General features: G+C 38.0%; 1 protein-coding gene across 1 annotated transcript in view; it reads right to left on the bottom strand.

Moving 5' to 3' along the window:
• The window catches only part of CPQ (carboxypeptidase Q), a 139,776-nt gene that overhangs the window by 100,007 nt on the left and 17,400 nt on the right, over positions 1-22,369 (bottom strand). Inside the window, exons 2-3 of the mRNA XM_039328893.1 lie at positions 15,187-15,637; positions 10,322-10,529 (exon numbers count right to left, since the gene is read on the bottom strand). Of these exons, the coding sequence (XP_039184827.1) occupies positions 10,322-10,529; positions 15,187-15,616 (638 nt within the window). The 5' untranslated portion in view covers positions 15,617-15,637. The remainder of the gene's footprint in view (positions 1-10,321; positions 10,530-15,186; positions 15,638-22,369) is intronic.

Here is a 22,369-nt window from a genome sequence, read left to right as displayed (position 1 = left end):
CTACTAGCAAAATACCAGAATATAGATAAGTATCTTAACTAAAGTTAAAATTAGAGAGGTAGGACATCTGTATGTGCCCGAGTTATATGTGAAGTTGGTCTAAATACTGAAATATGGAAACTTTTTCATAAGAGGTTAACCATAGCAAATAATATTTGGTTTCTCTTCCCTGAGGAAAATTGGCTCCCAATATTTTATATAATTATGTTGCTTCAGTAAATGAAAACAATTTAAAATACTCAGTAGCGTAAAAGTTATAATTTGGCTTATGCATATTTGTGGTTTCAGAACATTTGCACCCTTTCCTTGATCAGGACACCCTTCAGACAGTCACTCATGCCCTGGTCACCTCACAATTGGATTTTTGCAATGCACTCTATAGGAGGCTTCTCTTGAAGACCACAAGCTACAAATGGTTGAAAATTCAATTGTATAAGCAGTAATGGGGAACTCTCAGTGTGCCCCTGTGTCATCACTGCTATGCGCACTTTATTGGCTGCCAGTTGGGTTCTGAGTACAATTCAATGTGATCCTTGTTACCTATAAAGCCTGATATTGCATAGGACCTGAATATCTGAGAGACTACTTGTCACCTATAGTTTATGCCAGCCCAGTATGTTCCAGCAGATTGGGTGTGCTCCATGTCCCCTCCATTAATTGCTGTCTTTTTGTGGGACCTAGGAAGTGTGCCTTCTTTATTGCATCCCCAACCCTCTGGAATAACATCCTCCTAAAAATAAGGATGGCACCATCTCTCCTGGGTTGAAAACCTGGTTTTGGTCCTAGGACTGGGCTTGATCTTTGCTATTTGTTTAATAGCTTCTGTTTTGTTTTGTGGGTTTAGTTATTAGGCATTTCAATATCTTTAGCTGTTTGTTTTTTTTAACTCTGGTGCCACTCTGAGTGCATTAGAGTTGGGCAACCAATAAATTTAAATAATTTAATAAATTTGTAGCAAGCTGTTCCAATGTGTAGCATGTGTAAATGTGTAGCAAGCCATTCCAAGATGTAATTAGAATTCCACTTCATTTAAATATGTTAAATTGATACAGCTAATATAATAATTTTCTAACTCTACTGGTTTAATAACTTTTCTCTGTCACATTAGAAATTACAGTTTGGTGACAGCATTAGGAGAAATTCTGAATTAAATGCAGAGATTTCATGTGCACATGAAATGGATAACACAAATTCTTCATATGCAAAGTCAAATGATGATGTGTATATGGTATCCTAGGGATGTGTCTGTATGTCAAAATGTCATGCTAGTCATGACTATGAGATCTAAATGCAACTATTGTATATATGTTGTCGACACACATGCAAAAAAGGCTTCAGTCACATAGCTATGATTGCCATCGTGATTTTACTGATACCCCCAACAATAACTTACATGATGGCCTTCCTAGTAACTTTGAAACAAGATGGCAATCACCAGTTACTCAGAACAAAGTTTATTAGCAGCTATCTGAATCTAAATGCTTCTTTTTTAATATGTTCTATTATTGAATCAGTCCTATTGACAACAACAAATCACAACAGAGTGGAAGATTATTTTTGGATTCCTCCTCCATTCCACCTCCTTTTTTTACCCTGGGATAGAACTTTCATATTTGAAATGCATCAGATACCAGATTAGCAATAAATCATTTTTTACATTTTCATCATATGAGATTTAAGCAGGATATCTCTTTAAACTTCAGAAGAAAAATCCTGATATATTAAATATATCTTCATTCAAAAAAGGGAAATAAGTTTACTTTTTTCTAGACTGTATTACTGAAATATTAATTCTCCACATTCTACACCCACTGAAATTTCATCTACAACAACCAAATACAGAACTCTCTACCTCAAGAGAGTTTATCTTGTGACTATCAAAGCTTTGTGCCCTTAACATACTTTGAAGTACTGGGGAAAAAGCATACCGTATTTATAATTAGTAACACAAAACAGAAAGTGAAAAGTTTACATATATAATCTTATTTTCTCAGAATCATGGAATTTGAACATAATAAATTTATATGAATCAAAAAGGGCAAACTCTTTTGGTTCTTCCAGTATATATTTTAGAACTGCCTTTCATAGAGAAACATAACTAAGATTGTTTTTTAAATCCCTTGGAAAACAGAAACCTTTAGTTACACATTATCTTCAGAGAAGGAGGTATTTATACATTTGAAAAGTAGCTCTGCAATTAGAGAGCCCAAACCTGTCCAATTACAAGGTTTGTAATTCGACTTTTTGTTCAAAATTACTCTGCAAATTTGCAGTTATACAGACCAGTGATCTCAACCTCAGTAACTTTAAAGTGTGTGGACTTCAATTCCCAGCCAACATCTTAAAATTGCTGAAGATGAGAAATACTGATATATAGTAGATGTAATGTTCATTTATGCTTTCTCCCATGCCAATGTATCTGTGAGCCTTACCTCTAAAAAAACAATCCTCCCGTAGTTGGGCCACAGAAATTTGGACAGTCAATAGATGGCAACAAGAGTTAGACTTTTTTTTTGGTAGTTGCCCTGATTCTTAAGAGTCCAGATACGGTTTACTGATACAAAGGATTTATAACTTTCGTTGGATAGAACAACATCCACTTTCTTTGTCATTATATGCTGTAAGTAACCCAAGGGCACAGTAACTTTTAACCCGATGAAGATTTTTGGACAAACCAAAAGCTTTCTTACTTTTGTTGTGCCTTTCAGTTTCTTCTGATAAAAGAATTGGCAATAATGGCTTTTGGATCCAGTCTCTACAATCATAGGACGTCCTCTAAATGTTCTGGATTATAATTCTCACCGCTATTTGCCATATATACATTGTCTCTAGAATCTTCTCCAAATATAAGAACATTGCACAGTAAGAGATGATGATGGTGGGGTCCTTGATGTTCTCTGAGCTTGGTGGTTTTCTTGAAGATGTTTTATTGCCAATCTAGGTAACATCATCATGACTTCCAGTATTTCATGATGATGTTACCTAGTTTGGGTAATGAAACGTCTGCAAGAAAACTATCAAGCTCAGACAGCACCCAATACCCCACAGTTCAACCCCTGAGCTACAAATATCTTCTTCTATCAAATGCTGACAGTGTTTCAGAATTAAATCATTGATATTGCTCTTATTACAATTCAAAATGGAATTATCTAACCTGTGATAGACCCACACTGAACCTTAGCCTCCCAATCTAGTACTTCAGAAAAAAAGCCAAAAATATATATTTCATATAGCCCCCCAAAATTGCTACTGCATGAGTTTCCATTTTCAACCCCCTGTAGTCAGTGCTAATACAGTGCATTTCTATAATTTCTGCCAACTCCTTTAAATATTTTAGTGGAGTCTGAAATCCCCAGCATGTATAGACCACATGGGCTGAACACAGCACTGCTGAGTTAATGGAAGCTCAGTAAATTAATAAACCCTATTCTTTAATAAAGCAGCAAAAAGTTACTGCTTGGGAACAAGTGCAATCAATAGAAACAAAGAACCAGATCTTGTAGAAGCTGGCAGCTTACAGACTTCCTGTTCAAACATGGAACAATATAACTCTCGGTCCTTCATTACTTTAGGGTTCTCATTTGGAGACACCTTTGAAGATCTGGCAAGATATTTGAGTTACAAACATTTGGAGAAAAAAAAGCTATCGGGAGAAAAAGCATACTGAGTGTATTAATTAGAAAGTGGCTTAAGCTTTGCTTATTATGTCTGATTATGGGGATTGCAACTGATGTTTCAAGGACTGAGTGGCATGTTGATATGATTAGCCTTATGACTTCAGTATCGTCAGATTTCCACTGTTGCCATGTGAACAAAACAAGAGCAAAACCAAGCAAAACAAAGGAGATTAATCATAAAAATGGCAACAGCAGAAACAGGTGTACTTCCATGAAGAATCATTTATTTGTAAGTGGACCAAATATCATCTGTACTATTGTGTATACTTTATAACTTTCACTTAAAAGATATGCATCACCTGTCCCTAAAATGTTCAGCAATCACATGAGGATGAATTAAAACCTGGGAATTAGATAAGTTTATAACATCTTCCAAAAATGTTTTTGTTTTTCATTTTTTCTTGGAAGGTTTGTATTGATCTTTAAAAAAGAAACACAATAAAAATGTAGTCAAATATATGCAATAGAACGTAATTTATATACTCTGAGGAGCTTAAGAAATATTAAATAAAGATCCCTACCTTGGAATTAGTATTTCTAAATTGACATCTCAACTTTTTTTATGTTTGACATTTTCAGTGTTTATCTTCAATCTAAATCATAAAATTCCTCTTATAGTATAAAGAGCATTTATTAATACTAAACAGTCAATAGAAAGGTTTGGAAAAAAGAATTTGCTCTAGGTTTAAACTTATTTTTTTCCCAGTCTTTCCAACAGGTGTCAGCTAAACAGTAAACTCTTGGTTAAATTTAAATGCCCTGGGAAAACTGTGATTCAGTGGAACAACAGCTTGGATGACAAATGGTACAATACAACAGATGGCAGTTGCTGAAACAAATGACAGCATCCAAGTCCCACTCTGGCTTTCTACGTTCAGGTTTATTTACCTCTTCAATAATTATTACAAATCTAAATGCATTTGCAATCAACTAATGTCTGAATTGTGTATACCAGAGAGTTTATTGGTAATAGAGCTAATTTGGTCTTCTGAATAGAGATAACGCATTCTATACAAAACATTTATCAGAAATTGGGTAATTTTTCTGAATCCTTCCTAAGAGGCATTCTTGCTGAATCAGGATAGCATAAGAAGGTCCCTGGTGTCCAGTGTGTCCTGATGTACATTATCAGATTAATATAGTGATTAATATACAGATATTTTCTGTGCTAAGACTTCTCAGGTCAAAATACTATATAAATGACATTATTTACTTATGTAAAGCATTGATACCATGCTCTTCTCAGGGGTTGCCACAAAGAAGAGGGAGTCAAGCTATTCTCCAAAGCGCCTGAAGGCAGGACAAGAAGCAATGAATGGAAACTAATCAACCTAGAACTAAGGAGAAATTTCCTGACAGTTAGAACAACTAATCAGTAGAATCATTTGTCTCCAGAAGTTGTGAATGTTCCAACACTGGAAGTTTTTAAGAAGAGACTGGACAGCCATTTGTCTGAAATGGTGTAGGGTTTCCTGCTGAGCAAGGAGTTGGACTAGAAGACCTCCAAGGTCCCTTCCAACATCATCATTAGATGATGATGATGATGATGATGATGATGTTGTTGTTGTTGTTGGTGGTGGTGGTGGTGTTGGTGGTGTTGGTGTTGTGTTATTTTCATCCAGAAAGAAGCTCCTGGAACAGGTAAATAGTAAAAGCAAGCCTTCTGATTCACAATTTAAAAAGAAGTGAAAGGTGAAGGACATTTCTTCACTAATACTTCATTTTTCAAAATCTATATCATCAGAAATTTGGATTTTGTCAACAAAATGGCTGGAAGCTTTTGATCTCACAGTTATTGTTGTTGGTTGGGACCGAGATGCTGATTGGATGATTATGGGCACCGAAGCTCAACATAACAAGCTAGCACTAAACTGGAAAAGATTGTAACATCAGTCTAAGTTGTTGTGTTTTAGTGGCTGCATGAGATGAACCATAAAATGGCTCTGTTGACTACCAAATACAAATGCATGGAAAAGTTTCAGAGTAATTTCATTTTAGTTTGCAGACTATCAACTCAGATCAACTGTCTTGAGCAAAAGACATTTTAAAAGCAAATGAGATTGAAGTAGCCAGTTTTACATGAAAAAGAAGTTACAAAATACACTGAGGGCAATTCAAGCATATATAAGTTTTGCCAAATAGAAAGGATCAAGTACACTGAAAGACATGGTACAAATAGGAAGTGATAATTAAGCCATGAATGCAGGTGCTAGCAACAGTTCCCATAAACTCAACAGCTGTGATACATTGTGGGTTGGCTACGTATTAGGACTTAATGTGCTTTGAAAATGTTTAGGAAAAGTGCTTTGGACCTCACATGTTCTTCTAATTATTTATTAAAGCAACATCCCTTACCAAATTCTTATAGTAGGCTGACACAAGATCTGAAGTTCTATCAAATCATTTCTGAGCCCTCCTTATTAGTCCTTCCAATGTTACGGAAGTGGGATTCATGAACATTTCTTCACTTAGCTAACACAAACATCTTTAAGTTTTCAATTAAATGTCTAATATTAGAATTCTCTTTGTTAAGCTACTCACTCTGGATATGTGCCAATGTGTTGACTTCAGGATTTTTAATTCTTAGAATGTGTGGCAAAACAGCTAAAGAATATGGGGACTGAAATCAAACTCATTTGGGAAAGACCACTCAATGAATCCATTTTCCATTTTGTTCTTTAGTTATTATTAAAACACATATGACACTGTAGTCCTATATAGTCTCACACTCAGTAATGTCTATAGGACTGCCTTCTACTTATAAAGCAGTAGCTTACTTTGAATTTTTTTTTCTGTTTAATCTTAATAGTTTCAAGTTTATTTCAATGATTATCTTCTGGCTCCAGAATGGGCCAAGCACATTAATACCACACATTTCCTAAAAACTAAATATTTTAATGTTTGTTTTTTAAGGTGTATTTCTGCTAAGGTTTTATTGCTCTTGGCCCAGCATCACTAGGAGTCTCCTGTAATGTTGACAAGTCAGTGCCAAAAATTGCCCCTAGAAGAAAATGTGCATTGCTCAACAAAGAGATCCAGTATCTTTTAATTTCCTATAATATATGGCACTTCCTGGAAGAACTAAGCAAACCCCTTTTCAATATCAGCTGCAGAATTATTTGTAAATCAGGAAGACTGAGATTTAGCTATAAAAAAAAAAATAACGTGGGCAGAAAATGTCAGTTCCTAAAGAAGATCCAGTTATACTGAACTAAAGGCATTTTGCAGAGTAGGCAGGGACAGTGAACGATACTCTCCTGGCTATCCATCCACAGTTTACCAAATTCTGTAAAGAGGTTTGTTAATAAAAATGCATTGTGCCTGTATGAAAATGCAGGACTCATGAAAATTATAAACAAACATGTATATTTCCATGAGATGGGTGACCATGTCATCGGTTTTCTAGTCTGGTCTACCTTGAAGGGTTGATAAAGAGTCTGAGCTAAATGGATGACTGGCTGCATTGTTCATATTCTCACAGAATCCCAAATGTGTCCTTGGCTTAAAAGGCTAATATTTATGCCTCCTAAAATTTATGCCTCCTCTTAGCACTTAGCAGGGATAGCGCTACAGCATGGCTAAGAAAATGACTAAGAGGGTGGGGCTTTTTCCTTGGAAACATTCAAGATTCAGGCTCCACTGTACCCCATTATTTAGAAATCAGCTGCTAACTTTCCCTTCCTCTGAGCCAGTAAGCCTCTGGATAGCCTAGGTATCAATGAAGTGGTCAGATGGAATCAGCACTTCCAATCAATCGGTCTAAAATAAAAACGTTCCAAAAGGAATGCAATGGAAGCTGACAATGCCTCCTGATGCTGGTTGACAAAAGGCGCTGTGTCCAGCTGGGCTGATTCAATGCCATTTGTCAGCAGGACAGACAAGAAAAGACACCACAGGTGGTGAAGTGGAAGACTGCAGAGGCAGAAAAAATCTCTGCAGACTTGCCCATTGTCTCTTGTCACTTGCAGGCACAAAGAGTAGGTTGTGTCATGTGGAGTGGCAGCAGTGATATTAGTCCCAGGTGAGCGTGCATGGATGAGAAAGAGACAGAAAGCGACAGACCAGCAGAATATTGCTGAAAGAACAATGAAAAGCAACTTTTTTTCACAGACTCTAATATTGCAATATCCTTTACAGTGACGAATAATACTTTCCATTCAAGAATGCAGATCCATTGATCTAAAACATTTCACTATTCCACCTCTTCATTTAACTGAACTGTAGTTTAAAAGAAGTACAGACTGTCACATATATTTAAACTTCTGAATAAATCACAGATGGGAAAGTTTATCTAACACACTGTGGTATACATATACCATATTATAGTATGATATATTGTATAAATTAGACCTCTTTTTTACCTGGTCTTAAAAATTACATTTGTCTATGCAATCATGTGATTTGGGAAAAATGCTGTTGAACGTAATATTTAAAAATCTGCATCATAGCAGGCACTTTTAGGGAGTATTGTGTGACAGCAAAAGCCAGAGAAATGAATTTCAGACATCAGTACATTACCTACTGGATGCAGAAGTCAATTTAAAAAAAAAATAACTCAAGACTAAATATTAAGCATGCAATTTAGTCAATCTTTGCATAGATGTTTAGGACTAAAGCTGTAAGTAAAAGCAATCTAAGGTACTGTAAAATAGCTAGTCTAAAAATGAAGCCAAGATACTTTAAACCAGCATACTGGCTGGGGAATTCTGAGAATTGAAAATCACACATCTTAAAATTGCCAAAACACTGTTTTAAGTGTTCTCATTTCCTTGTGTCCTTCGTAAACTTTTTTTTAGGTGCTAGATTATATATCAGTACTTTAATTAATTCGTGTTTGTCTTCTTTATCAATATTTTCTATAATAAATATTTGGATAAACTTTAACTTTTTTTCAATAATGATTTTAAAAAATCTAGTTGCACTGAGTTAATGACTTAGTCACCACTGGACAACAGCTTTTGCCTTTTAACATTTTTTCTTTGTTTTTTGGAAATAAGATATAGCTATTGTTCTTATTGCAGTTCTTTATGGAATCACTTGACTACAGCTGAAGCAGTTTTTTTCATACAGCATAACCAAATGACTTCAAACTGGGCTTGAAAATATTGTACAGGTAGTCTTTGACTTACAACAGTTCATTTAGTGACCATTCAAAGTTACAACAGCACTGAAAAAAAGTGACCTATGACCATTTTTCACACTTACAACTCTGGCAGAATCCCCACAATCATGTGATTTACATTTGGATGCTTGACAATTGGTTCATATTTATGACAATTGTAGGTCCTGGGGTCATCTGATCACCTTTTGCAACCTTATGACAAGCAAAGTCAGTGGGGAAGCCAGATTTATTTAACAACCATGTTACTAATTTAACAACTGCAATGATTCATTTAACAAATGTGCCAAGAAAAGCCATAAAATGGTGAAAAACTCACTTAACAAGTTTCTCACTTAATTTGGGGCTCAGTTGTCGAGACTATCTGTACCTGTACGTCAAAAGTATCAGCAATACAGAGGAAACAGAACCCTTACAAATAGTTGAACAATATTCTAGGATTGGCCTAATATATGTTTTGTAAGCCACATAATAAACTAATCTTCCTTAACCTTCTTTTTCACATATATTTTAAATGAAATTCTATCTGGAGGCACCAATGTAGAAGAGCATTCTGAAGTTGTAGAGCAGTGATGACGAACCTTTTAGAGACTGAGTGCCCAAACTGTAACCCAAAACCCACTTATGCATTGTCAAGTGCCGGGTAGGTGTGGCCCATTGGGTGGGCGTGGCTGTGGTGATAATGGCAGACTGGGTGGGACTAAACAGTTCAATCAATCAATTCCAACTTTGCGAGATCTGTTTTTTCCAGCGAGAAGTTGAAATTGACTGATTGAACCTCTTTTTTTTTTGCACACGGCGGCGGAGGCCTAAAGTGAAAAGGTTTTATAAAACCATCTGAAGGCCTAGGACTGGGGCGACGGTGCACGTGCCCACAGAGAGGGCTCTGAGTGCTGCCTATGGCACCCGTGCCGTAGGTTCGCCACCACTGTTGTAGAGCCACATATTTAAAGTACCAGGTTGGGAAAATGTTAAAAAGCAGAGTGAGATAGATTGGACTTTTCAGTTGGGTTCATTATATTTTCACTGCCAAGGCAATGTTTGAGTGATTTTTTTTTCTTATGTGCCAAAATAACTTACTTTCATTTAATGGTAAGATGGGCACCTATTCTACTTCGTCCGAAGTCACAAAATGTCTTGGGACAATATGTAACTGAACATGAAAAGGGTAGGTAGGGTGACTGTTCCTTTCTATTTAAATTTGAAATGTACTGTTTTCCTTTTTAGTAATGATAATTTTCAGTCAACATGTAGAAGCCTTTCATGATTGTATGAAATGCAACATTTTTTATTTTTTCAAAAAAAAGCAAGGCTATTATTCCGACTAACAAAAGCATGAATGGCTCAAATAATTGTGACTCTCCAGTTAGAAAACAGTTTGAGATGTCAGGTTGTCTACTTCAATTACCACTTAGACATGAAAAACAAATAGAAAATGGTTTCAACAAAAGTGCTTCCTGTTCTATAGATAGGCCCCTGAAAAAAGAGGTGAAGCATGATTCTTTTTTTAGCAATAGGCTCCTACCTATTGATAGAAAATGGAGCAATGCTCCTGATAAGAGAAGCTTTTGCGCCCAATTTAGCAGCTTCCACTGCTCCATGAAGTCGGTAGAGCACTGTTTTACCGTAATTGGTATAACGCTGGTTGTAAACAATAATCTTTCCATGGGCTTCATGAGCTTTCTTGTGTAGGTCATCAAAAGAACCTACTACCAACACTTCTGCTGTAATACCTGGAAATGAAAAATCAGCTGTTAGAAATACAGGACCAGTTTTGTTTTATTTATTTATTAAATTTATATGCCACCCATCTTACCAATATAGCAACTTTGGGCAGCTTATAAACAATAAAAATAAAATAAAATAAAAACAATCAAAATTAAAAAGAGTTACATAAGAACTAAAACAAAGGGGACAGTTGGCATAGGGGTGAGATCTTCTTATCCCATCAGCCATCTTCTGCCAGGAGATGTTAGCAACATTTTGGAGTGAAACAGCCAAATAAATCTGGAAATGTCTTTAGTCTGTTTAAAAGGGATTCCAAGACTCCAAGTCAGAATATGAGAAGGGGGCAATGGCAAACCACTTCCAAAAGTTTGCTAAGAAAACTGCAAGGACTTGTCCAGGCAGTTGCCAGGAGTCAACAAATCAATGGTTTGCCATTGACTACTTGTTAAGGCTGAAAAAGAGTGACTGGCTCAAAGTTCCCTGCAGTCTCTCATTTTCTAGTCTGATACCTTAACCACCACACCAAAGTGGCTCCAATTCTGACTTGGAGGCTTCTAATCCATTTTAGATGCCAAAAAGTTTTTTTTCTAAATTAGCTATGCAATATATAATATTCCTTATGACATTCTATGGAAGCACAAGTTGGACTTTAAAGAAGCAGGATAGGAAGAGTATTGATACCTTTGAACTTTATATATTATATTTTGATGATTCCTTTGAACTTTGATGTAGGAGAAGACTCTTGAAAATTGCATGGATAGCTAAGAAAACAAACTGATTGGATCACTGAACAAATCAACTCACCGAAGGCATAAATTAACCTACTTTGGACAATGTGCAAAGACCCAGCTCTCTGGAAAAGGTTCTAATGTTGGGAAAGGTGGAAGGAAAGAGAAGAAGAGGTCAACCAGCAGAAAGATGGGTGGACTCAGTTACAGTGGAAATGAATGCACTGTTGGGAGACTTGAAAGAATAGATTAGAGATGGATTGTAATGGAGAAGTCCTATTTATGCAGGCAGTAGGCATCAAAAATGACTTGATGGTACATAATTAATCGATCGATCAAATGGTACACAACTACTGTCTATAACAAAATACATCTCCTTATTCTCAAGCTAGAACAGCAACAGAGCAGTTGTTCTGATTTCTGACTGAAGCCAGATAATCTCTATCCTCCCATGTGCATGTATGGTATACCACAGTAGTGCACATCACTACAGGTTTGCAAAAAGGTGAACACTAGGGTGAAACAATACTTATACTGTGTGAGCATACTTAATTATTTGAACATATCTTTCTATTGTTCAAATGTAAAAACAACTTCATGAACATGAGCACTTTTTATACACATACAGTATGTAAGCGAGTGACTACCTGAAGAGAACAGTGAAATAAGGAGAACAAATATTTTTCATCTTCTCTGCAACCACTTCTAAAGGCTTGTAGTTATTTTGCTAGAGTGGGATTGCAGGTCTGCAAACAGCGTATTGGGATAAACAATTCAAAAACAATTTGCACTAGCACTGATGATGTTGCCTAGTTTGGGCAATGCATGTCTGCAAGAAAACCACCAAGCTCAGGTCCAGAACAGACTTCCGGAAGCAGCATCCACACAGAGAATCGGTTGTTCACATATCTGAATCCCACCACCGCAAGGATCCCATATCAAATTATCCGTCACTAATCCATTTTCTTATCTCTTCCATCATGTACAGTTTGGCTTTAAGAACCATTGTTCTTAATGAAGAAATAGTTGGTGAAAAGGGGCAATAGAAGTAAATGTCTAAAAATATATAAACCAAAAAGGTTTATAGGATAAATTGTATGCTTGGAAAAAAAATTAGGACTGCTCTAGGACTTGCAAAATGTCTGCAAGAGGCTTCATACAGCCCATGAACTGCTTTCCCCTGAACCAGGAGAGCAAAAATTAATCAAGTTGAAGGAAATGAGGTCTTGACTTTTGCATCCAGAAGCAGGTAAGAAAAGTGTGAAAATTCAAATGGGCTCAGTTTTCTGGCTCTCAATCTACTCTTTTTTTGACAGTGCTATATTTGAGTACTCAGGTCAAAATCTACTGCTGCTATTATTGGCATGTAAGTGAAGTAAACTGATAGGATTCAGCAACTCTTAAAGAGTACTTTTTAGCTGCATGCCTCAAAAACATCTTCGTGACAGGAGCATGCAAAGCTGGAATTAGGCCAGTGGAGAGGAAGCCAAAGATCTGGAAATTTTCATTTTCCACTAGAAAAATCAAGGTCTCTGCAGGCTGGCACTGCAATCTATATGACATATCAGCTTTCAAAACTAATGAGTAGAATTGACATCAGGTAATTCATCTCAGCACTCCATTTATATCCACATCAAGTGATAAAACATAATAACATGGGTTCATGATTACTCATCAAGGAAGAAAGAATAGTAGCAATTCTTGACAGATCCTTGTAATAATGAAAGATGCTTCCTACAAATAAGATCTTGATATCCTGATTCTCTTTCACAGCTTATGCAACAAACTTCCTCATTTGGCGTCTTCTAGAGCTGTGGGGATTGCAGTTCACAGAATTCCCAGTTAACATAACAGAAGTAACAAAAATAATAGAGCTTCTGCTTTGCAGCTGACTGCCCCTAGCAACCCGATGGCAAGGATTCCTGTCCAAAACTCTGAAAAGCTACTACAGGTCACGGCAAACAATACTGAGCTACATGAAACAGCTTCCTGTGAGTCACATTTCCAATATTTTTGAAGGGCAACAGAGCTACTTTAAAAATTATTCCAAATTTGGTTTTCCAGTTATATGCCTAGTTTATAATGAAGAAAACATGTGTTCTAAATACACATGCAACAATAGAGAAAGAAATTAAACAGAGCTGTGACTCAGTCAATGATTCATACGATTTTAAAGGATGTAGGACTGAAAGCATCTCCAAGCATCTACTGATGGATCATAGCAACACTTTGGAATTGTTGCTGTTGGACTGTCTACAGTTGCTGCCCTGGTTAAGCTGGTTGAGACAAACTCAGGGGTGGTTCTGGGGAGCCTCAAGATCAAGGTTCAATATAAACCTCTGGGTCATTACTGGATCAGTTCTGGATTTTATTGAGACGTTTGGAGAATAGGGTCCCAAGGAGAAAAGAGAGGTTAGCCATCACTAATGAATAATGAAGAGCGTGTATGATCAGTGTGATCAGAAGAAATGCATATAGACTTTTAAAAGGTTTTTAATAAAAATGCAGGAAGTATCAACCTTCCGCAGGCATTAAGCTATTGATTTAGCTGTCTCTTAGAGGGCTTAAGCTAGGCATTCCTCTATCCTCAACTTGTACATTATAAAAATATGAGTAAAGCCAGTAGAATAGACTCTCTTGAATAGAGTCTAATTCTATTGGCTTTCAAAAGCCAATAGGAATTGTCCAGGCTGTCTCTGCCCTGCTGAGCCCGCCAAAAGTCCCATTCTGCAAACAGTGCTACAAGTTGTCTGCAGCGAAGGCGAGCTGTCTGGAAGCTTCCACCCCTCCCTGCTGAGCAACTACTAAAAATGTAAGTAAAAGAGGGCCAGGGGTGGGAAGTGGGAGGCCGGCGGGCGCAGGGAGGGTTGCTGGTGTGCGTGGGGCCCGGCGGGTGCCTTAACTCCCTTGGGCTCGGCCAGCTGGTGGCCCAGCGGGTGGTCGGCCTGCACCGTCTCTGCCACTTGCCAGCTACGCCTTGGCCGGCGCAGGGGGCGGCACCACACATGTGCGGCACTCCCGGGCAGGGAAAGTCCTTGACTTACGACCGGTTGGGTAGTCCTTGACTTACGACTGGTTGGGTAGTCCTTGACTTACGACCGGTTGGGGGTCGCGGCATTAAAAAGGTTGAGAACCACTGACTTAGCAGAACCAGCCCTCCTATTATGCAGAGTGGGGAAATGGAGGTGGGCTGGGGGATAACTGAATAATGCCACTATCCATGTGCTTCAGCAGTGGAAAATGCAGTCTCAATTTCAGCATGGAAGAAAGTTTCAACAGCCAGTTCAGGCAGCCAGATATACATGGGAAGGGCAAATCTTGATTTTTGCCATAGGAAGCAACTATCTTGGGTTTTTCATATTTCGTGAATACATAAGGTGCAGGTCAGAGACCAGATCCATCTTCCTGACATCTTTTTTTATGATCCTTTAGAACTGACCCCCAAAAGGTGGCCTGTTTTTTTGTTTTTTGCATTTTTAAGGTTTTAAGGGGCAAACTGGATCCCTTAAATCAGCATTCCCAAGCCTTTCTAGTTTTGTGGACCAATGAGTGGGGGGAGAGGGGATGGTTCCGTGGAAGCAGCAGGCAAGTTTGTGCAGCTCCATTTGCGCAAGAAGTGGGCATGCATACCTGCTGCTCACACAAATCTGCATGTGTGTATGCTTGCCTGCCACTTTGGAGGCCCGGTTCCAAATGGGCCAAAGCCTAGTACTGGGCTGCAGCCTGAGGCTTGGGTACCCCTGCCTTAAACCATGCAGAACACGTGGGCTTCAATTCTTACAATTCCATAGCAAGCATAAAGCTACTAAGGTTGAGAACTGTTAAATAATAATAAAAAACTATAGGCCACATTTAGAAAAACATATTCAGATTCCAAATAAAAAGTAATAGTAAAGGTAGCAAGAGCAAAAGTTAAAAATCAGGCAGTTATTACCTTCGGAAGGAGTTGCAACGCTCCCACCAAGGCCCAACATGGCAATGGTATGATTGTATGGTTCAATCATCATTGCACCCTCTTCACCCCTTTCCCAGTGGGGTATTTTTACTGGCTCCAGGTGGACATTTTCTAAGCCATCTTTCCTCAAAGCTTTCTCCATGTACTGGATAGCCAGCTCTAGATTTCTAGAACCACTCAATCGTGGTCCAAAAGTGTCCACAAACAGTGCAAGTCTTTCATAAGATCTGTTCTGGGCCTTGCCATAAACCGCAAGTTGGATAATCTTTTCAGCAACATCCGAATAATTGGCCATTTCTCTCTCAATATCCTCAAATGTTCTTTGGTGGCCGTAACTGGTGTTGCTTAATAAACAAGTCATGCTTTCCGAAAATAGGCAGATGGAGATCATTAAAAACAGAAGCTTCATTTTTCTCTATTATTTGTGAACCTGTAGGAGGAAAAAAACAATATTACATTACAAATCAGTTCAGCAAGTTTTAAGTTATGAAGCGTGACAGCCTGAAAACTAATCCAGTTAAGTAATGTCATATGAAAGACCAGTGACAGAAATTAAGAAGTAAGGTTTTGTAAGAAGGGGGGAGAGCACAAAATTTCTCCAATCATTGTCCACTACTTAAAGAAGCACAGGCAGATGCCTTCTTTTTGAAACTGAGAACTAGAATCCCTAGGGAAAGCAGCACATGAATGCATTGCTTTTTTATGTTTCCCCTTTTCTAAGAGCTTCAGAGTTAGAAATAGTTTGGCAACATCAACCCTCCCAACCTGGTACTCTTTAGTTTTGTACTATAATTTCCCATCTTCAATATATTTACAGCAGTATTTATCAACCTTGGCCCCTTTCAGATGTGTGGAAATCAGAATTCTGATAGTTAAAAGTCCCCACATTTGAAAGTGGTCAAGGCTGGAAAACATTGTTCTAAGCCTAAAGGGATACTGTACAAACAGGTTAAATCTTATTTCCAGTCTTTTAGTTAGCATTTTAGTTAGCTTATGCTTTAGCTTAGTATTTTGCACTTTCTTAAGGTTTTAAATTTTAATGTGTCCAAACATTTTTAAAATAAAACTAAGAAGCAGGATTTTGTTGTAATAAAAATGTTTTTAAAAGAAGAATGTTTTTCTAACAGAAACCATTTAAAAAATTAAAATGCAAAATGAAAATCAAATACTTATTGTTAAATCTAAAAAAGGTCAGAACTGTTAGTCATGCATTTTAATATTAGTCAGACTTCAAGTGGAATGTCAAAAAATTTGACAGGTAGTCCTTGAATCATGACCAGTGCTTAAAGACTGTTTGAAGTTATGAGGGACCTCCCCCAATGCACTTATTTATTTCCTGTTCCGAAGTTCTCACAGCTGGGTTGTTCTTCCCATGATTACATGACCATATTTCAGGTATTTGGCAACTGGCCTGCATTTATGGCCATTTGCAGCAACCCGCAGTTACGTGACCGCAACGTATGATGTTTTTGCTGAAAATCATTTACTTCTGGTTTTTGGCAAAAATGCCCCATAGTGAACAATGGTTTCACCTAATGATTGCAGCAGTTGCTTAATGGCCAGTGTAAGCAGTTGCTTAATGACCCCAGAGGTTGCTTTACAACTGACAAAAAATCATCAAAACAGGCTGTTCATGTAGTGACCTGGTTTACGACCATCACAATTTACAACCTTACTGGGCAGGCTCCAGTCCTTTTAAGTCGAGGACTACCTGTTCACTTATATATTAAATGGTGAGGGGAAATAAATCTATAGATATATCTAAATCTATATTTAAGAGGTGTTTCAATAATATGATCTCACATTGAAACTCAATTTTTAACCAAAACGAAGCAGTCCTTAGTTTCTTGGAGTCTCAAAAATTCTTATTAAAAGCTAATTATAATTGTCATAAGAATAAAGTAGGCTTATCTTTAAAGAACTAATCCCAGATGCAAAATTGAATTTTGTTCTACGAAGAATATTGTTCAAGTTATTCCATGAACTGCTAATTAGTTCATTTTTAAAAGTGCTTTGAAATGGCTGTTTCATTTTTTTTCTTTTCTTGTCTTTTTTGAAACTCTCCTTTATGTTTCAAGATACGTTTCATGGACTACAGGGTACATTCTGCTGGGAATATCTCTAACTCCAAAGCAATTTCTGTTGACACAAGTAATAACACAGGAAATTTTGTCATCACAAATGGATAACCCTTGAATCTAGAACTGAAGCAAGGTAATTCAAATACCTAGGTAAATTTAGTCATACCGTATAGCTTCAGACTGGTGATGGATCTCTACAAATTTCTGATCACAATTTGTACATCTAGAGTCTAGAATAGAAGGTGCTCATAGAAAAGCCACTTTCCTGATGTCAGGATAGAAGCAGGGGCGATGGAAATAATGCTTTCTGTCCCAGTAAACAGTCAAATGTGTCTTGTTCTACTAGGGCTGAGAAAGTGGGTCTTCACAAGAGAAGAACTTTTTTAGGTTATGAACCATTTTGCATGGCTGCGTTCATTTTAGCATGTCACAAGTGGTGCCATCTGCCCATGGATGGATTTTAATTTTAAAAATCAACCCCCCAAAAGCTATTTTTTCTGGCTTCTTTTGCCTTTCTGCAGTTGGTAGCACTTGGAAATGCTTTAGAGAGTGTCACATCATAAAAAGTTTTGTCATAAAAAAGACAAATACAGTTTAATGTTTTTTTTTTTGTTAAACACTATTTTTAATACCCTGGGGGGGAAACTTTGCCAAATCACAACATATTCTTTTTTATCAATGAAAGATGAAGAGGGGAAGGTGGAGTAACATGCTGATTCATAGATGTAGTATTTCACAGGTAAGCTAGGGACTGGACTTTGATAGGGAGAACATATGAAAAATATTAACTCCTTTTGGATGGCAATTAACAGATCATCTCCAATCATGTTTCTCAATATTGGAAGAAACTGTCTTTGCTTATCAAGCCCAAATATTTGTGGAACTCTGATTATGAAATATCCAGAATCAAGAAACATATTTATTAGATGTTTATCCTGCCTTTATTTTACAAGTAATTCAAGGTAGTCATTATATATAATACTCCTTCCTCCTCTTATTTCCTCCACAATAACCCTATGAGGTGAATTGGACTGTGAGAGTGACTAGCCCAAAGTCATCTAGTTGGTTTTTGTTCCTAAGGTGGGACTAGAAATTACCATCACCTGGTTTCTAAGTTATTACTTTAACTACTACACCAAACTGGATCTACATTAATTACAGTGGACCCTTTGTTTTTTACTGAGAACCATTTAGTAGGCAAGATAAGGGTTTGTGGGTGTTGTGAATGAAGCCCTAATGCAAAGTGGAGAGGACCATGATACAGATGTGTATTTATTCTTTCTTTACTGTTACATCTACTTCAAAGCTTTCATTATAGTTTTTGTGAGATTCCCACTTCAAAATATTATCAGTTTTCAATAGCTATGGGAAGCTGTTAGACAGGATACTAGGAGAATATATGTACAGTAGTTCAGGATTGAACTGTGATGTTACCTAGTTGGGTCATGAAACATCTGCAAGCAAACAACCAAGTTTAAAGACCTCCAAGGATGCTACAGGACACCAAGGACCACAAAGATGGGTTTCAGGGAGCAAGCACAGCTGTAGAGCAGCAGATTGTTCATCTATAATCCATAGCACAGCAGCTCAGATCAGGAGCCCCATAGAGTGTTTCAACATCTTTTCAGATGATGATTTTCCAAAATTGATTCTCACCAAAGCCCACTTTTCGTCTCCTCCTCCCTCCCCAAATACAGGCAGAGAATTTCCTCTGTCCACATGCTGTGTTACTTATCTGATTCAATGGTTCACTGGCTTTAGAATATAAAATAGAGAATTGATTACACAGTGCATATTCAATTGAATATATAATTTGACTCATCCTTAGGTATTAGAGCAATAAGATTCATGTAAAATGTGACATTACAAGTCCCTAAGGCAGTTAAAGGTGCTATTCTTGATGTCCTACACTTTAAAGAAATCACCCTGATATTAATCTGATTGTTTTTAGAAAGCTGTGTCTTAAGCCTTAAATTGCCTGTGTACTGTAGGACAGTAGTTCAATGTGCAAAGATGATTGTTTACATTTAAAAGAGTAAAAATCATATAACACTAGTGTGTCAATTATCAATGTTAGAAGGCATAAATGATAGTAAAAAGACAACAAAAATAAATACATTAATAATAAATATAACATTCCCTAGTGAGGCACTACCTTAACATGGTTATGGGGCTTGTGTGCTCTGAAGAAGGTGAGAGTTATGCCAGAGGTTCTGGATTGGAGGAGGAATCAGACAAAGAGTGTCTCTCTCATAAAAAATATGATGAGACATAAATTGCAGAAACCCATATCAGCTTGGTTGTCATCTGAGTAAACAAGAATTATGCTATGGAGTTCCTGGTGAAAACTGTGCTACAAGGTTGAACAAACAGGGCTAGGAACTACAAAGCTACTGAGGGAAAAAAAGTGTTTACCCATTGCAAATATTCTGAGATAGAAAACAAAGAAATAATTATCTGTTATTACAAATTAAGTCCAACAAGAAGAGGATGTTTGAAATGAATGCACCAATTCTGGAAAGAACAATATCCAGAATAAGAAACAAGAGAACAGAGGTTAGCAGATCAACATCAATTTATAATAAAAATAAAAAATAAAGTATTTGCAGAAGCAGCATTGCAAAGGTCTACCCACGGCAAAAAAAAATAAAAGCCTTGCCAGAAGTAGCTCAGACTGTAGAGGCAAACCAGGAGAACTCAGCCGTAGAGGAAGTCAGCATAGCTATTGAATTGTTTACATTAGGAAACCAAACATCCTCTCTTGTGACTCTTTAGGAAGAACAAAGCTGTCTCATAATTAAAGAAGTAGTAGAATGAAATAAAGAATAATTAAGCATCTAGACCAGGAGTGAAACTCGCAATGTCATGTGACGTGTTGCAATGTATCATGATTTTTTTTCCATTGCATTGGAGTGGGCGCAGTTTCGGCATGACACATCCAACCCATGGGCCGGCAGTTTGACACCCCTGATCTAGACCAATATAAAATAACAGAAAAGGTTGCCTGCATCGAAGCTTGTTCCAGCTAGCACAAGCATTAAAAGATGCCAATATTGTAATATCAGATAAAAGCACCAGCTCACTACAAGAAACAAGCCAACTAAAGTACAGCACAGCTGCAGTTATAACTGACTACATGGGAAGCAGAATCAATCAAGAAGAAAAGAAAAGGCCAGACAGTACATCAAAATGGAAGATCAGGTTGGAAAATAAGATCAACAAGCTAAGATCAGATGCAAGCAAGCTAGAACAAATGAAAGAAAAAAGCTTAAGAACAAGAAAAATCAAAGAATGTCTTCTCAAGAAATCACCTAGAAACAAGGAAGAGCAAGGAAGCACTGGAAATAATACAACATAAATAACAGCCACATACAAGACAATTAGCACATAAGAAGCTTGAACAGCAAATTATATGCAGAATCTCCAATTTCAATCCAGTCAGAAGCATTTTGAACAATCCATCTATGAAGAGATTGCAATGAATCAGTCAACTCCTGACAAGGAAGAAACAGTGCAGTTCTGGGCACAGATATGGGCTAACCCAAAGAAATACAACAAGAACACAGCTTGGTTAAAGGAGGTGAAAATAATAGGTCATTACCAGGTGAAGATGAACTGTATAGTTTTTGGTTTGAAACATCTGAATGGTCTATATCCACTCCTTGCCAAGCAGTTTAACAACATACTGCAAGGAGGTGACTAATATCTGGCAAAACCTACCTGAAAATGAAAGATCCAGCAAAAGGGGCAGCACTAATAATTATAGGCCAATTACCTACTTACCAACAATTTTCAAATTATTAACTATTGTGGCTCATGCAGTCCAATAGCATCTAGTTGAAAATAAGCTCCTTCCATCTGAGCAAAAAGGAAACCACCCAAACAAATGCAAACAAAGCCAGAATTAAGAAGACAGTAACAGACAGCAAATGCTGCCTCTGCAAATAAGCTGAAGAAACAGTGGATCGCCTGGTTAGCTGCTGCAAAAAGACCACACAAATTTTCTTTCCCCAGATAAAACAGGATGCAAAATTCTGGACAACCACAAGATAGCTGCATAATGTATTCTCCATACAATATGTTTATTTATTCATCGAATTTGTACCGCCACTAAAAGTCTCACTAAGGGCAGCATACAACAATCAAATGAAACAAGATATAAAAATAACAGATATAAAAACTGTTATGTCCCGAGCCTTGCAAACGGCTCGGGCGTTTGCAGGCAGTCCCGGGCAGGTGCAAAGCTGCCCGGGACCAGACAGGCTGTCGCCAGCGCCGTGCGCATGCGCGGGTGCTGGCGCGGGAAAAGTAACCCATTTACCCGGGAGTTGCCTATATAAGAGGCTGCGAGGCGTTTGGGCGAGGCTGAAGCCATCTTCCTGTAAGCTGAACGCTGAATAAATGAAACTGAGAACTCCAGCTGCTTCTCGTGTCTGTTTTCCCGCCACGGACTCAACACTGGCGACGAGGATGGGATGCCTTGCACTACCTGGAAAGGAAGAAGTATAAGCTTACCCAAGGAGTCCTGAGCGGCGAAAGAGGAACGGCGTCGACTCGACAGCTGCCCGCCAATCCGGTGCGCATTCGGGGGTAGGCTGGCTGATAGACCCGTCTCCTGAAGATCTGAAGATGGCGAAAATCGGAAGGCTTTCGGAATTCGACGTCTCACATCCAGAGCGGTGGGAGTCCTACGTATCCAGAATGGAGAACTACTTCAAGGCAAACCAAGTGAGGGAAGATAGCTTGAAGGCGGCCACCCTGCTTTGCGTTTGCGGCCAAGACGCCTTCGAAATCGCAGAAAACCTTGCAGCACCTGTCCCAGTAGAGTCTGTAAGCTACGCAGACCTGAAGAAGCTGCTGAAGGAGCACTTCCATCCCAAGGTGTCCGTTATCTCATGGCGCCACACCTTCGAACAAAGGGATCAACGGTCCGGTGAGTCAGCCAAGGAATACATCGCCGCGTTACGGAAGGCCGCCAAGCCCTGCGAGTTCAAGGACCTCGAGGAACGACTGAGGGACCGATTCGTGTGCGGGTTAAGGCATCGCGAGCTACAACAGAGACTTTTCGCAAAGGAAGAATT

The sequence above is a fragment of the Crotalus tigris genome, unplaced genomic scaffold, assembly GCF_016545835.1.
Source record: "Crotalus tigris isolate CLP2741 ecotype Arizona unplaced genomic scaffold, ASM1654583v1 scf7180000024384.25900115:4084858, whole genome shotgun sequence".
NCBI classification, from domain to species: domain Eukaryota; kingdom Metazoa; phylum Chordata; class Lepidosauria; order Squamata; family Viperidae; genus Crotalus; species Crotalus tigris.
This window is presented reverse-complemented; position numbering and strand designations above follow the sequence as displayed.